Below are 15,815 nucleotides of genomic sequence, written 5' to 3'. Positions count from 1 at the left end.
CAGGAATGCTGATAGTAAAAGTCAATTATAATTGAAGTCGAACGCATCTGCCACGAGCAGGAATCGAACTCATAACATCGGTGTTGTGTATGCACGATTCACGCACTCAAATATTTCTGCTGTAAATTGGTACTACAAACCTAATCGATAAATCGGGAGAACCGCACGCAAAGACAAAACAGCAGTTAACATAACACTACACAGAAAACTAAAGATTGAGCAGTACAAACCCCCGAATCCTCGGTTAATTTTCATGTTCTATGAAGGGGTAAATATTTCTTTGTTAAAGCTGGTAATCAGTCGAACACATTCTGTGATGTCAAAAAGGAGGATAGGTGTTTAGAAGAATTAGATTGAGATGTGTTATGTATTATTGTTTAATTGAAAAATGAGAAGATTTGGTATGATTGTCAAACGGTCAATTTTCCATCAGATAACAAAGAACGAGGATACAATCAACTATAGGGGATGTATGGTCATCAACAATGAGCAAATCCCATACCGTATAGTCAGCCATAAAAGACATCGGCATAAAAAACAAAGCCATTTTGATATCACTGAATAGAATAGTGCTGTTTCAAATTTTAAAATATGTTGATATAACAATAATGATATTTATTATTTATTTATTATTATAATAATTACTGGATTTACTTCGTAACTATCTTTACTGTCGAATACACAAATATTGTCATTAGACGTCAAATGTTTACACCAAAGCCAATGCCCTTCAGTAACTCACAGATGTATGAATACGGGTTTATACATATATGAGTAACTCATATATGTATAAACCCGTATTCATACGGGTTTATACATATATGAGTAACTCAAGGGCATAGGTTGTTAGTGTGTAATACGATGTTGCAGTGAAGTCTCCTGTCTTTGTAGGTAGAACGTAAACATCTATATTCCTTATGTACTTTAAACTGAAAGAGTACCAATCATTAAAAGCTATATAAGTCAGTGGTAACATAAACTTAATATTAATTTTGTATTTACATTGTGTCATAGATCAAATTTATTCGTTCAGTGTATGTTCATTTGTTTTTGTTAATATGTCTTTTGATTGAGTTAAGCCATGTCAATTGATATTTTATAGTGTGTCTTTCTATGTTGTGATGTTACACTATTGTTTCAGGTAGGGTGAAGGTTGGCGCCTATTAAAACGTTTAAACCCGCTGCATTTGTTTGCACCTGTCCTAAGTCAGGAACCTGATGTTCAGTGGTTGTCGTTTGTTGATGTGGTTAATAAGTGTTTCCTGTTTGAATGGTTTTACACTTGTCATTTTTGGGGCCCTTTATAGCTTGCTGTTCGGTGTGAGCCAAGGCTCCGTGTTGAAGGCCGTACTTTGACCTATATATAATGGTTTACTTTTACAAATTGTGACTTGGATGGAGAGTTGTCTCATTGGCACTCATACCACATCTTCTTATATATTTTGGCTGAAAAAATCTGTTGGCCAGTTGGTTTCTTTTATAAATAAGCTACCATAAAGAATCTACAGATCATTAAGCAACATTAATGCAAATTAAACTTGTATGCACAACTGATTGATTGATTGTTGGTGTTTAACGCCACTTTGAGCACTATTGGTTATATCATGGCGGTCAGTTTTATAGGTAAAGGAAGCCAAAGTGTCCCGACAGAACAATTGAACATCGGCAGGAATGCTGATAGTAAAAGTCAATTATAATTGAAGTCGAACGCATCTGCCACGAGCGGGAATCGAACTCATAACATCGGTGTTGTGTATGCACGATTCACGCACTCAAATATTTCTGCTGTAAATTGGTACTACAAACCTAATCGATAAATCGGGAGAACCGCACGCAAAGACAAAACAGCAGTCAACATAACACTACACAGAAAACTAAAGATTGAGCAGTACAAACCCCCGAATCCTCGGTTAATTTTCATGTTCTATGAAGGGGTAAATATTTCTTTGTTAAAGCTGGTAATCAGTCGATCGCATTGTGTGATGTCAAAAAGGAGGATAGGTGTTTAGAAGAATTAGATTGTGATGTGTTATGTATTATTGTTTAATTGAAAAATGAGAAGATTTGGTATGATTGTCAAACGGTCAATTTTCCATCAGATACCAAAGAACGAGGATACAATCAACTATAGGGTGTGTATGGTCATCAACAATGAGCAAATCCCATACCATATAGTCAGCCATAAAAGAGACCGGCATAAAAAACAAAGCCATTTTGATATCACTGAATAGAGGAGTGCAGTTTCAAGCTTTAAAAATTTTAAGTATATCTATAATAAAATATATATTTTACAGGGTTGACGTCCTGTGAAATAAGTAATGTACCGCTAAATGTATTTAAAGGTTTGTGACTTTTAATGTATTGTAGAAATCTATCTGATATACGTCACGCTTACCTAAATGCGTCAAATTCTTATTTTAATACATAAATCTTTAAACAAACATTCACATTTATTCTCTATTTCTTGTGTTTTTCATGGAATTCTGTTTTTGAGATTCCCACTTTTTAAAACTTAAAGCCTTAAAAATGTGTCTTGTGTGGATTACAGTTGTAAATTTACATTACTATTCCATGACACAGAAGTTTTCTTAATTTAAACTCAGGCAGTTTGAGTGATATTGCCCATTAAGATGTCTCCAGTACATTTATATAACAGGATAAAAAGCTATTTCAATGCAGTTTTTTTCTTTTTGTGCTTAATACCCTTGCATTCATTCTCAGAGTAAAGAAATCAGACGCAAAGCCAATCAGCTTATATTCTAAATGCCACGTGTTTTTGCATATTTGCCTATCTAAAACGTTTTGTTATGAGAGTTTCTGGTTACAAATTAGAGGAGACGATACTATGGAGGCAATTAAAAACCATAATTCAAAAAAAGACAAACGGTGCCATGACCAAAAGAATCAAGATCAGGCACATAACATCCAAACACTGCATGAAGACTTAAGTCAAGCAACTCCATGCACCAAAATACCGTAGTTGGATGCATGTGCAATTAAGGGTTATCAGCTTCTGCTCCACAAATGACACCCGGTATGTTACTCATGGCAAGTAAAAGCCCGGTGACAGGTCGCAATCAGTGATAATGAAGCCTTAAAAATGTGTCTTGTGTGAATAATAGTTGTAAATATACATTACTATTCCATGACACAAAAGTTTTCTTAATCTAAACTCAGACAGTTTGAGTGATATTGCCCATTAAGATGTCTCCAGTACATTTATATAACAGGATAAAAAGCTATTTCAATGCAGTTTTTTTCTTTTTATGCTTAATACCAATGCATTCATTCTCAAGGTAAAGAAATCCTTTCTGAAATTGTCATCTGTACTAGATAATAAGTTAAAAAATAATTGTGGCGTATTTGTTATAAGATGGACATGACCTGGGCGGGTATTATTACTGGCACTGGAGAGGAAAAAGGAGTTGGAGTAAAAAGATGCCTGTCCAAGAGTAAATTTAAATAATCTGTGATTCATTAGAAACTTTATTTCTAATATTCTATAGTTTAATTCAAATGCACATTAATTTTAAAAGCTGAAGCGGGGATAGCATATAAAAATTAATCAATTAAACAGATTTATATGATTGCTGACTTTTAATGTAAATGTTAATCAGATTACAAGATTCTATTAGACGTAGACGTACACGTGTACTGATTATTCGATTTAAATTTAAATGTGTGAATCATTTTAGAACTGTTTATAGAACAAAGTTCTCATTAAACTAATCAAATCATCATAAAGGTTATAATAGTCCATAAACTATACATGTAAGGACTCATGTCCTTAGATATATATGCTGGCCTCTTTAAGAGGTAATCATATTTATTCGCTTGTTCTGGTGTTAAAGTTTTAAGCAAATTATACAAGTTTTTCTTTTTCATGTATAATAAAATTGAAAACTTTGGATTTAATATTCAAACACGTATACAGTTAAAAAAAGTTATGACCTCGACATGAGCTTGACCTGACCTTGACATGTTTTTGGCATATATTTTTAATTCATAGCAAGAAATTGAAAAAACAATAGCCATATTCTCTGCCAATCAACCTCCAGGGAAGTAGAAGGCTTAGCGTATTTAATCAAGCAGACATTAGAACTGAGGATAGGGGACCCTTAATTTATTTATATTATATATGAATAGGTTTTTTTTTTTTTTGCTTTCACAATTACTAGGGATATGCTTATTATATATGATATAAAAATGAGAAGATGTGGTGTGATTGCCAATGAGACAACTGTCCACCAGAGACCAAATGACTTAGAAGTTGACAACTGTGTTCATTATACATGTCAATTATCTGTACATGATTTACATGACAATAAAGTATTTGTTATGTATTATATTAAAATGTGACCCCGGTTCATCTACAAAAAGTGACAACCTCAGATGACAATGAATCCTTAACTAAGAAATAATATTGCATATAACTTTAAAACTATGGTTAGCTGTGATTCTATTGATAATCTTTGTTCATTTTTTCTTTCTTTCAGAAATTAAGTTTAATATAGTAACATAAATCTTTGCTAAATTGTTATTTTGTTGTGTTTTCTTTAGAAGATAATAGCTTTTATTTTTATATACTTATATTATATACTATTTTTTTGGGTACTTTTAAAAGCTTAAAACTTAACATGTTTCACTACGGAGTATAACTTAATCCATATATATTATACATTTAGCCTATGTGTACCAGGATGAGTCTTAAAACAAAGCTTATATAAGGAGGATTATTTTATTTTGTGTAGCACGTACGTGAATCCTCCTTTGTCTTGTCTCTAGATAGAATAGATTGACTGTTGGTTGCTTAACATCAAGTGACAAATATATCATCCATGTTTAGGACGAAGCTCTTGTATAAGAATAAGTGTTAACTCACGTTGCGTGTCGCACGAATAAACTTACAGACAGAAATTTATCTCTTCTTTATTTTCCTTGTTACTCTTCGAGGGTGTGAATGGGGTTTACAGAATAGAGAATAATGGGGAAAGTTTATAAGGAATAGAAAAAAATGCCTTAAATTAAGATAAAAGAAATGAAGACCCCTCCCTCCTCCTAAATCCAGACCCTCGTAGATACGTAGCTGATAGTTCGATACGTGAATGATAATTATTGTAGTTGTAAGCTGATTAAATTTTCCCATGCATTTCTAATCTATTTTCATTGCATGTTGTGCGGTAAACTCTGCACCAAACGACAGATACGTCACAACAATATTTCTCGTCTGCTGAATTCAGAAATAGTTAACTGATTGGCATATGTTTTAAATATATGATTGATATACGTGATAAACAATGTAATAATTTCTATATTTTCACAATAATTTATGCAGTTGAATTTGCATGTATAATAATTCCCATGTGTTGTAGGTATTTTTTATAAAATATCAGTGAGTTTGAAGCTGAAACAGCTAGCTTATTGCTTACTTTTCAGAAAATAGCAAATAAAAATACACGCGTTGTCTTTCTAAGCATACCCCAAATGGTAATTAAGTGTCTCGAAAAACAGGAAGCATGGAGACTGACAAATCCGAAAAGTGTTCACACGTTACAACTCGATCATCACTGCCAAGCTGTTGACCAAATATGAACTCAATCTGTCTAGTAGTATGGAAAAAACGAACGGGGACGGACAATGAGAATATAATATAGCCCCACTCACTCATATCTAGGTATATAATACAATGCACCGAAATGTATTATAAATCGATCCTACCATTGTGACAAATCATTTCACTTTGTATGATAATTTGCACATACACTCGGTCCGATATATCATGGTAATAATATATTTGATGTTAAAACATATATAAAGTTGTACAAAACACGCACGATTCGCATTTCATAAAGTTACAAAGTGGATAAATCAACTTTTTCAGACGCTAAGCCAATCAGCTTATATTCTAAATGCCACGTGTTTTTGCATCTTTACCTATCTAAAACGTTTTGGTATGAGCGTGTCTGGTTACAAATTAGAGGAGGCGATACTACGGAGGCAATTAAAAACCATAATTCGAAAAAGACAAACGCTGCCATGACCAAAAGAATCAAGAAAAGTCAAATAACATCCAAAAAACGTCATAAAGACTTAAGTAAAAGCAACTCCATGCACCAAAATACCGTAGTTGGATTCATGTACTCTGTGCAATTAAGGGTTATCAGTTTCTGCTCCACAAATGACACCCGGTGTCATGGCAAGTGAAAACCAGGTGACAGGTCGCACTCAGTGATAATGAAAACAACGAATGAGAACGTGATGATAGTTAATTTTGTTCTCTCCCCTTGCAGCAGATGAGAATATATAAGCCACCGTAGTTGATACGTTAGTGCCTAACGAATTGCAGTAAAAGGGTTCAAAAGTCCGCAAACCAGTACGTTATAATTCAATCTATCAGCGAATTTATGTACAGATACCGGCAATACGTGTTTGTTTGTTTGTTTTTTTTTTCTTTTTTCATTTCAATCATTAATACCAGAAGTCCATTACTAGACCGTAATGGACTTCTGTTAATACTTAATTTCACTAACTATTCCGACGGCTGTTGTCTCACTTTGAGATTGATAATCTAACAGATTATTTGTTTTAGTTGTATTACATTGTTTGATCCTTTAAATGTAGTATTCGATTTTTTAACAGAATTATTTGTTTATTAAATGGAAAATGTTGTGATCTATTAAATATAAAATTGGGATCAGATCAACTATTTGGTTTTATAACAAAACAAACATTTATTATTTAATTTTCATTGAAAAAAAATATAGGTTACGGCCTAATCGATTGATGTGAATGGTTTATATACATAAATGCACTTTTAGATGATGACAGCTTCAATCAATATCATTCAAGGGAGAAGGCAGGCGCGGATCCAACCATTTGAAAAGGGGGTTCCAACCACCGGAACACAATGAAAGTTTAACGTTCACATAATTAATAAACAGCTGCGCCATGAGCGCATGATACGCCCGTCATAAATAGTCATAAATAGTTTCTGACAAACGGCGCGACATGCAAAGACCCCCCTTTTTTTACAAAAAACTCAATATCTCTAAAATAAAATTTTGAATCAAAACCAAAAAGTATACAGATCTTTAGATTAATATAACTAAAAAGTGTGTAAAATTTTAAGCAATAATCATAAATCGTTTTTGAGATACGGTGCGACATGTGAAAACCCCCCTTTTTAAAAAAAATCAATATCTCTAAAATAAAATTTTGAATCAAAACCAAAAAGTATACAGATCTTAAGATTAATATAACTAAGAAGTGTGTAAACTTTTAAGCAATAATCATAAATCGTTTTTGAGATAGGGCGCGACATGTGAAAAACCCCTCCCCCTCTTTTTTTTTTACAAAATACTCAATAACTCAAAAATAAAATTTTGAATCATCACCAAAAAGTATACAGATCTTAAGATTAATATAACTATGAAGTGTGTAAAGTTTTAAGCAATAATCATAAATTGTTTTTAAGAAACGGCGCGACATGTGAAAAAAAAACACACACCCGTTTTAGTTACTAAGTCCCGTAACTCAAAAAGTTTTAATCTTATTTTCACCAAAACGTATACAGATCGTTTGACTATCATAAGAAACAACTATCTTAAGTTTCATGAAATTTGGATAAGTCGTTCTCAAGTTACGGTGCGACATGTTTACGCCGCACAGACAGACAGACGGACAGACGGACAGACGACATTTGTATACCATAATACGTCCCGTCAAAATTTTGACGGGCGTATAAAAATGAACAACAAAAATCGAAAAAGAGGGGTTTCAATCCACACATAAAGGATGGAAGGTTTTAAGTACTGGCGTAAAATCGCGCGTTTGAAATTCGCACAGGTAGACATAAAATAATTTTGTCGTTCAAAGTATGACGGGATACATAAGTACAGAGTCACGTAAAATGGATATCACAAAAAACAGACTTAACAGTAAAAGTAATTTTAATAAATACAATAATTTTGTGGTTCAAAGTATGACGGGATACATAAGTACAGAGTCACGTCAAATGTATATTACAAAAAACAGACTTAACAGTAAAAGTAATATTAATAAATAAAATAATTTTGTCGTTCAAAGTATGACGGGATACATAAGTACATAAGTACACATAAATGGTGTTTGAAAAATGTCAGTGTAAGGTCATTAAACTTTTCATTATTTAGGAAAGCAAAAATAACTTGCTTGGCCTGAAGATTGGCCGTGTATTATTTAGTGTCCTTTATAGTTTGAAATATGTTAAATCGGATTGTATTTAACCTGATTTGTTTTAAACGAATGCGGACATTTAAACTTGTTCGTACTTCCTCTGAGATTAGCGACCATCAACATACAATCTAATTACGTTGATGTTTATTCAATCAGTGAAATTTTATTGGCATTAAATTTTTTAAACACATAGCATACTCCAGCCTATCATTTTCTCGTTTAGAAACATGTTGCATTTTGTATGTGTGGTATAGGCAGAGTAAGGGACAAACCACTAGTTAACCTTGTATTCTAGATTACTACTTGACCTTTACACATAGTGGGTCAAATAATAAATGAAGACATGGATAATTTACAAAGCCTTAAATTTGCAAACATTTGATACTAAAAGGGCTTCAAGAGCCAAAGGTGAAACGTCTTTAGTGACACGATTCCATCAGGATTCTGAGTGCTTTGATTCGTTTTTCAACCAACCGTTTCAAGTATCCGTACGAAATTAACCTTAAAACAGACAAACATTTTACTCAAATACCAATAATCTCTAATTATATGCTTAAAATACCAAAGAAGATCAAGTGTTTAGAACCTGTAAAAATGTTTAGATACTTGTATACTTGTTCAACAGCTGTCTGTGAAAATCTTAAGACTATAGATAAAATGTCAACACTTCAAAAAATACAAAGAATTGGAAAAATATATCAAACAGCATTTAAACCGCCTGTCTTTTCGGATAGTATTACACAGCACGTCATAAGCCAAAACATATGTCAGCTTGTTCTTCAATCGAACCATCAAACCATGGTTGCTCTGTTGTTTAATTGGGAAATCAACGCTTTACTTTGCTGTATATCTTAACTATTTATTTTATGGACTCGTCGAGTATTATTATCAGTGTGTTTTATGTTATATAATGTCCTTTGAAGTGGCAATATAAAATGAACTTTTGAAAATTGAAATATAATAAATGTCTGGTTTATTTGTGTTTTTTACAAGAATTATGTAGTTTGTTTTGAAATAAAAATGCAAGCAGATCATATCGGAAAAGAATTGAGCAATTTCTTTCACAATTTTCAAAAACATCTGGTACTAAACATGGACGCAATAAAATATGTTTTGTAATTTTCAAAGACTCTATTGTTTGATTGCGGGTAGGCAAGGAGTTGCCTTTAAATGTTTGATCGGCGTTCAACATGCAGTTGTTGCGTACATGCTGATTAAGCTCCCAGAATTTAATTATATTATATATGATGTAATGAAATTAAGTTATATAAATGCTGTGCAATTGAAACTGTGCAAATGCACTAAATGAATGTCGGTACACGTCATGCAGATCGATTTGTGCGTCAAATTATCCAATTTGCGTTGCTCTTCCTTGCTTCATTTTCTTTCCAGTACTTAAATACCGATATCAGAAATATATTATGATTTTAAGAAGAAAAATAACCTTCATTAATAATTACATGACGGTAGGCAGCAAAATGGGTATCAAACCATTTTTAGTGCTGGGCTGAAAATAAAAATATATTTCAAATTCGTATGAGTACAAGTTATCCATGAAACGTTGTTGAATCGGTTGTGTTAGTTTTGATGTATCATTTGTGTTGGTTTTGATGTATTATATCTAGCTGAACAACAGCAGCTGGTAGCTCAGAGCTCTAGAGTTTAAATTGTAATGGGGGAGGGGGGCGTATGCCTAAAATTAAAAATTGGGATTAAAAAGTCAAAAATCACAGTCTAATTAAAATATAGAACTCTGATTTCGTTATACTCCATATGAGCTCATATGGAGTATAACGAAATCAGAGTTCTATATTTCAATAGACTGCCAAAAATCAGAAATGTACTACAAAAACATTTGCTGGTCAAATGGGGCGGGTAAACTCCTCAATCCTCTGCTTATACAAGACAACTTGTTATCTACATGCAAGGTCAATAGAACTTCTAATAACAGACTTTATACCCGTAAACCGTAATCGTTATTTCCCGCTTCTTTTTCAAAAGGATAGTGAAAATCTTATTGATCGGTCATTAAAAGAAAAATATCTCTATTCCGTTGAATATTAATTGGTTTTGATATTGTTATTCAATCATGCACAACGTTGTGGTGCTCGATTCTGAACATATTTCCCAAAACGATATTAAAATTCTAAAACGGTGAATTCATAATTAAATGAAAAAAGACAAAGGTATGTCGTGAGTCATTGATACAGCGTACAACTTTTAGAAAGATCAAAATATAACAAATAAAACAAGTATAACTTCGTAAATTCCTTTTCCTCATGACGATTGTAAAACTTGTAATTTAGAAAAAATAGAGGATAATATGGGGTATCCATCCATGACACAAAATCAGTACATGCACAGCAAAAAAAAAACGCTTTTATTGCTGTTCTTCATCTCAAAGTCACAGCGAGTTTAGGCCCTAAATTCACTTTTCTCTCTAAATTTATGAGGGTTCATGGGTAAGATCGATCACACATTCATTACAATTACTTCACCCGAATAATCCAGTTTTTATGATAAGCACTCTACGATCACGCCATACGAAACGGTTGTGGATAGAGGGCCCTGAAGATTACTATAATCCGAAAGATTTTAAGGTTGTTGATTTTACGTATAAAGAAAATATTAAATGCTAGATGATATAATTGATCTTTGTGAAAATAAATCTATAGATTTGTTAAATCTTTGTTGCCGGGTACAACGGAAATGTAATGTACATCCTCCCATTCTAAATATAGAAAAATAAACACATTGAGATAACAACGTCTTACGAATCGTACCTAAGTTAGTCAAAAAAAACATGTCCAAAAAAACATATGCTTGTTTCCTGCCTCCTTGCAGAAAAATAAGGGTAGGTAGGTAGATAAAATGTAAAATATTTTACATGGACTATAGCTCTATATTGGGAAATGTCTGGACTTTAACGGTGCATATTCAAGAATGTCAACAAATGTGTTAGGCGAGGATAGAAAATTTATGTTGTTAGGCAGGAAACACAAATATGTATATAGTTGTGTTGCCTCTTCACAAAATCGTCTAAATAGTGAAACTAAAATAAAATATTAAAATAATACGTGAACGGCGAGCACATTTTTTCTCTCTTCTCCAGATTTGTTTATTCCTTTGTTCTCGTCGTGGATATTCGTGAAATATTTTCCACTGGACATAAAGCAAAAAACAAATTAACCAATCGTTCTTGCATTATTTAAAGATAAAAGAAAATCTTTTATTTTTCTAGTTCTTTTATAGGATGCGACGTTATATCGTGGTCATCGGCGAGTAAACCAGAAATTTTGTTCCGTAAATTCAAAACTCCAATATGTTTATACATTTTTTTCAGAAACCAAACAAAGAGAAATATTTTTGATGCAATTTTTCTTAGTACTAATTTAAAAATGTCCGTGTTTGCTCTCAGTGTAGTATTACGTCAGACGATGAAACCTCAACATTGATCAACATTTTTTTACAATGTTTCCTTTACACTAGTTCCCATGCATTATCTTGCTAAACATTCGGGTTTCTAATTACACTTCGGGTATACTCTGCTTCATTGATATTACATAAAACACTTCTTATTCGTAATAATGGTGTATTATTCCGTGCATTGAAAGTAATTTAAATAGTCGGTGATTTAAAAGGAAGAATTTCAGTATAGTTTGTCGGTTTAGTAATTTTCAATATAATTATCATATTTATCAATATGGAGGTTCAAAAATGAGTACAAAAGTTAAATGTACAAAATGTATATGTAGCACGAGGCACGTTTGATACACTTGTTTTTATGTTGGCTTGGTTTCCATAAAATTCCCATGTTTCCACAATTCGAATTTAATTACATTCATTCATTAATGCACTGTGATCATAAAGTTATGAAATTGAGTAATATTTCATATTTATATGATGCACATATCTACAAAAACCTGAAGGAAAAGGGTCTCTACAACTGAAGGTCACGGTGCAACCTTCACCAATGGGCAAAACCAAGATGATGGTCCTTCATTTCTTTAATTTTTAGGCCATTTTCTCGATTCTTAATACTTTTTGTCCATTATTATCTATTCTTTATATTTTAGCACCTCATTATTCTCTAATCTTTATTTTTTGGTCCAATTTTCTCTATTCTTTATATTTTTTGCCCATTATTCTCTATTCTACAAACCCCAATCTACACCCTCCAATATTGTATGGTAAACCATAAAAGATCCGGTCTTGTCCATTCGAAACCAACAGGTTTGAAAACAAAATGGATCAAACTTTTCAGACCATAATTAAAGCGCCACTCATTTTTTTTTTATAGAACGAGTATGGACCGAGAGAACTAGAGAGAGAAAGGGGCTTTGGATATCTAACAGCGAACAAATATTCAAGTAGCTGTATGTGCTTTAATTATGCATGATCGTGACATCCATAACTATGAGAATAAACAAAGTTAAAAGTCTAATTAATTGTTATTAAAATGATAATTTATTCAAGAACATTTTTTCGAGCAAATTAACTAAAAGTAATTTCATTATTTTGTGTTACGATACATTATAGTAAAGACTTTTTTGGTAACATAATGTATAATACATTGCAACGACAGTCACCCAACCTTGGGGCATTGTAACAACGTGTAACATACTTATTGTTATTTACTTAAAACGGCAGAACATTAATACAAAATAACATGTACAAAAGCGACATGATTAATTTGTACAATTATATAGTTATAAATGGAAAATGTTGTTAATGTCTAACTTTTACATCTAGTTAATTTTTAATTGTATTTTTCTTTGTTTTTTGTCGACAGAAGATTTATATCTTCTACCAAAAAATCAATTTGTTTTCGAATTACGGATTCTTTCATAATTCATTTATATATTTATTTGCCATACAAAGGATTTGCTATGTTTTGTTTGTTGTTTTTTTTTTTTTACATTTAATCGTTTTATTAGCAATATTACACCCATATGAGTCAAACTAAAAAACAAAATGTAACACAGTATTAACACAGCAATCAAGAACTACAAGTATAAACATTAAACAAAAACATATTTATGATCATGTAACTCTTGATGGACATGGACCTCATTTTCGCAACTCTAAAGATTGTAATTGTTAATAAAGTCACCAAATGCTTCTTCTGGCAAGACGTCATTCTATTAATGATCATTATAGCTTTTAAAGGCACAAAATGTTTTTATGACAAACGTATGTATTGGCAAAGTATTTTTTTATTCTCGACTTGTACTTGTAGATACAGGCCTGAGGGGTAGTTTGCACATGGAGGTGCACCTCTTTTTAAAGGAGGCATGTACTTGCGGTTTTTGGTGGTGTTCGTGATACTAAATCTTTAATTGTCTGCGTGTATTGTTTTGTGGACTTTTGATTGGCTTTTCGTCGTTTTCCCCTAATATCTTTTAATTTGATCAACATTTAACTAACCAAATATTGTAATACATTGTGTAATAGAAAAAATTATGTAAATGTATCAAAGTTATAAATGTGAAAGTCAGACTGAGTCCTTTAAGTTAATTTCATTATATTATTCACACATGCATGTTACAATTCAGTGAACTCTAGTTTTATGTCACTGTAGTTTTATGAGAAATAATGTCATTCATTCGATGGTCTTTTCGTCGTTTTTCCTGCAGCAATGGTTTTGTCCCGTGTTTATCTATTTCCCCTTGTTAACTTTTCCGCTCCTTTTTTCTGTCCCGTGTCGGACCCAAATACTTCCAGAAACAAGGCATATGATAAGCCGGTACATTGGACCTGAACAACTAAGGAGTGTGTTTTTACACATACAACTTTAATACGACCATTGATGTATCTATATACTTGAATGGTACTATTAATTGTATTAAAGGAACTTCAGATAGGTTAACTGCTTTAGGGATTATCGTCATGTAATTAAATCTCATTTTGTAGTCTGACGCAGAAGCAGGTGTGATTTAGTGACGATGTGTTTTTATGATTCCGTTTGCAATACCGTAAAATCAATTTCATTTTACATGTTTTATTTTCAGATAAAATATGACTGACCAAGGAGCTTTGAATAAATGTAACACATGTTCGGACCCTACACTGAAACCATATGTTGGACAACGAAAAAGTTTTTCATCCGATTTAATGAGGAAATAAATTTGTAATTAGTAAAATATGACTGCCCGCGGGGAGAGCATATATTTTATGTTTCAGAACATGTGTCCATGCATCTGAAAATGATCTACATGCCCAAACTACTCGTGTAATTTGTATATTTTTTTTTTTTTAATGGAAAGCTAAATCTACATCACAGATAAAAATAACAGTGGCTGAGATTGCGTAGGGAGGAAACACAACTATATTGTTATTTTGCATAAATAAAACGATAATATATAATAACTTACCCCTCATATGTCCGGTATGCTGAGAGATATTTTCCTTTTTTGATACTATCGTGGTAGTTTTCTATCAATTGTTTGTACGACATTTTCCTTAGTTTCTCAAAATTGTAGATTTCTTTATTTATGGACTGTAATTTTTTTAAAAGATAGTCAACATCTTTATCTGTATAATTTACAAAATTAGCTGAAGGATAGAATTGAAGTGGTTGTATATTATTCCGTATTCCACCAACTTGTCCTCCTTGGAATCCTCGAAGTAAATTAGGGTCCCCCTTTTCGGGACTAAAATCATCGCTGGTGTAGTTACTTTTGTTCAGCCGTTTTCGAATTGCTGACATGTGTGCTGTATTTTCTCCATAATTCATATATCGTCCACTATTTGTTAATCTAAAAGAACTAACTTTTACTTGGGGTAGTGCTTGTAGAAGAAAAACTACACTACACACGAACAAAGTTGTTATTCCACAAAATAATATACGTTGCTTCCACTTCATAATATATTCAATAAATAATTATAAAATTTTACATCCATATCTATAAACTTGAATCACATTTTAAATTCCACAAGATTGTTCAGCTTGTGTACTCTCCCATACTTTCCACGCATTTGAATCCAGCGATGACTACAACTACATTGTCAGTGAAATTGACATAGGTGATCATTCAAGTTACTGTCAGTCAACGAAGTGTTGTATATATTATACTCTGAAATAACAAAAAAAAATCCAGGTATGTGATTATTTATATCACTTTAATCAGTGTACATAACGGTAAGGTATCAAACTTGTATATAAATCTTTCAAAGTAGCCACTAAGCGCACAGAATCGGTAGCTGAAATGTATTAGATTTCGTTTTGATTGGCAGGTGTTTGTTTCAAAACAATTGATACGCACAGGTTAATTATTAACCTACCTGGTTGTGTTGGGGTTTGTTGACAGTTTAATCATGCGAAAACAACTTTACCTGAAACCTTACCTGAAGATATAATGGACTTCTTCAATCAGCCTTTAATAATCATATTCATAATTTATTGTTTGCGTAGTATAATGGCTATTCCCGGGGTATAAGAAGGTCTATTTACAAATAATTATGTAAGGTAATTGATGTCTTTTTTATTTGTTAAGAATAAACTAAAAATAGAAAATCAATATGACCATAGTAACTATACTTTATCAAACTTGTAACTTTAAATAATATGTGTTTTAAAACTTTAAATTATTTCGATTGGT

At 32.2% G+C, this 15,815-nt stretch overlaps 1 protein-coding gene across 2 annotated transcripts in view; it reads right to left on the bottom strand.

Annotated features, from left to right (window-relative positions):
• The window catches only part of LOC127709668 (extracellular serine/threonine protein kinase FAM20C-like), a 69,213-nt gene that overhangs the window by 43,064 nt on the left and 10,334 nt on the right, over window positions 1-15,815 (bottom strand). Inside the window, exons 1-2 of one of the 2 annotated variants that reach the window (XM_052215300.1) lie at window positions 15,499-15,544; window positions 14,589-15,290 (exon numbers count right to left, since the gene is read on the bottom strand). In XM_052215300.1, the coding sequence (XP_052071260.1) occupies window positions 14,589-15,079 (491 nt within the window). In that variant the 5' untranslated portion in view covers window positions 15,080-15,290; window positions 15,499-15,544. Of the gene's footprint in view, window positions 1-14,588; window positions 15,291-15,498; window positions 15,545-15,815 lie in introns of those variants that run through there. The other variant, XM_052215299.1, reaches the window with a different exon arrangement.

The sequence above is a fragment of the Mytilus californianus genome, unplaced genomic scaffold (genome assembly GCF_021869535.1).
Source record: "Mytilus californianus isolate M0D057914Y unplaced genomic scaffold, xbMytCali1.0.p SCAF_7, whole genome shotgun sequence".
Taxonomy (NCBI): domain Eukaryota; kingdom Metazoa; phylum Mollusca; class Bivalvia; order Mytilida; family Mytilidae; genus Mytilus; species Mytilus californianus.
Note: the sequence above shows the minus strand (reverse complement) of the source record. Positions and strands in the feature narration are given on the sequence as shown.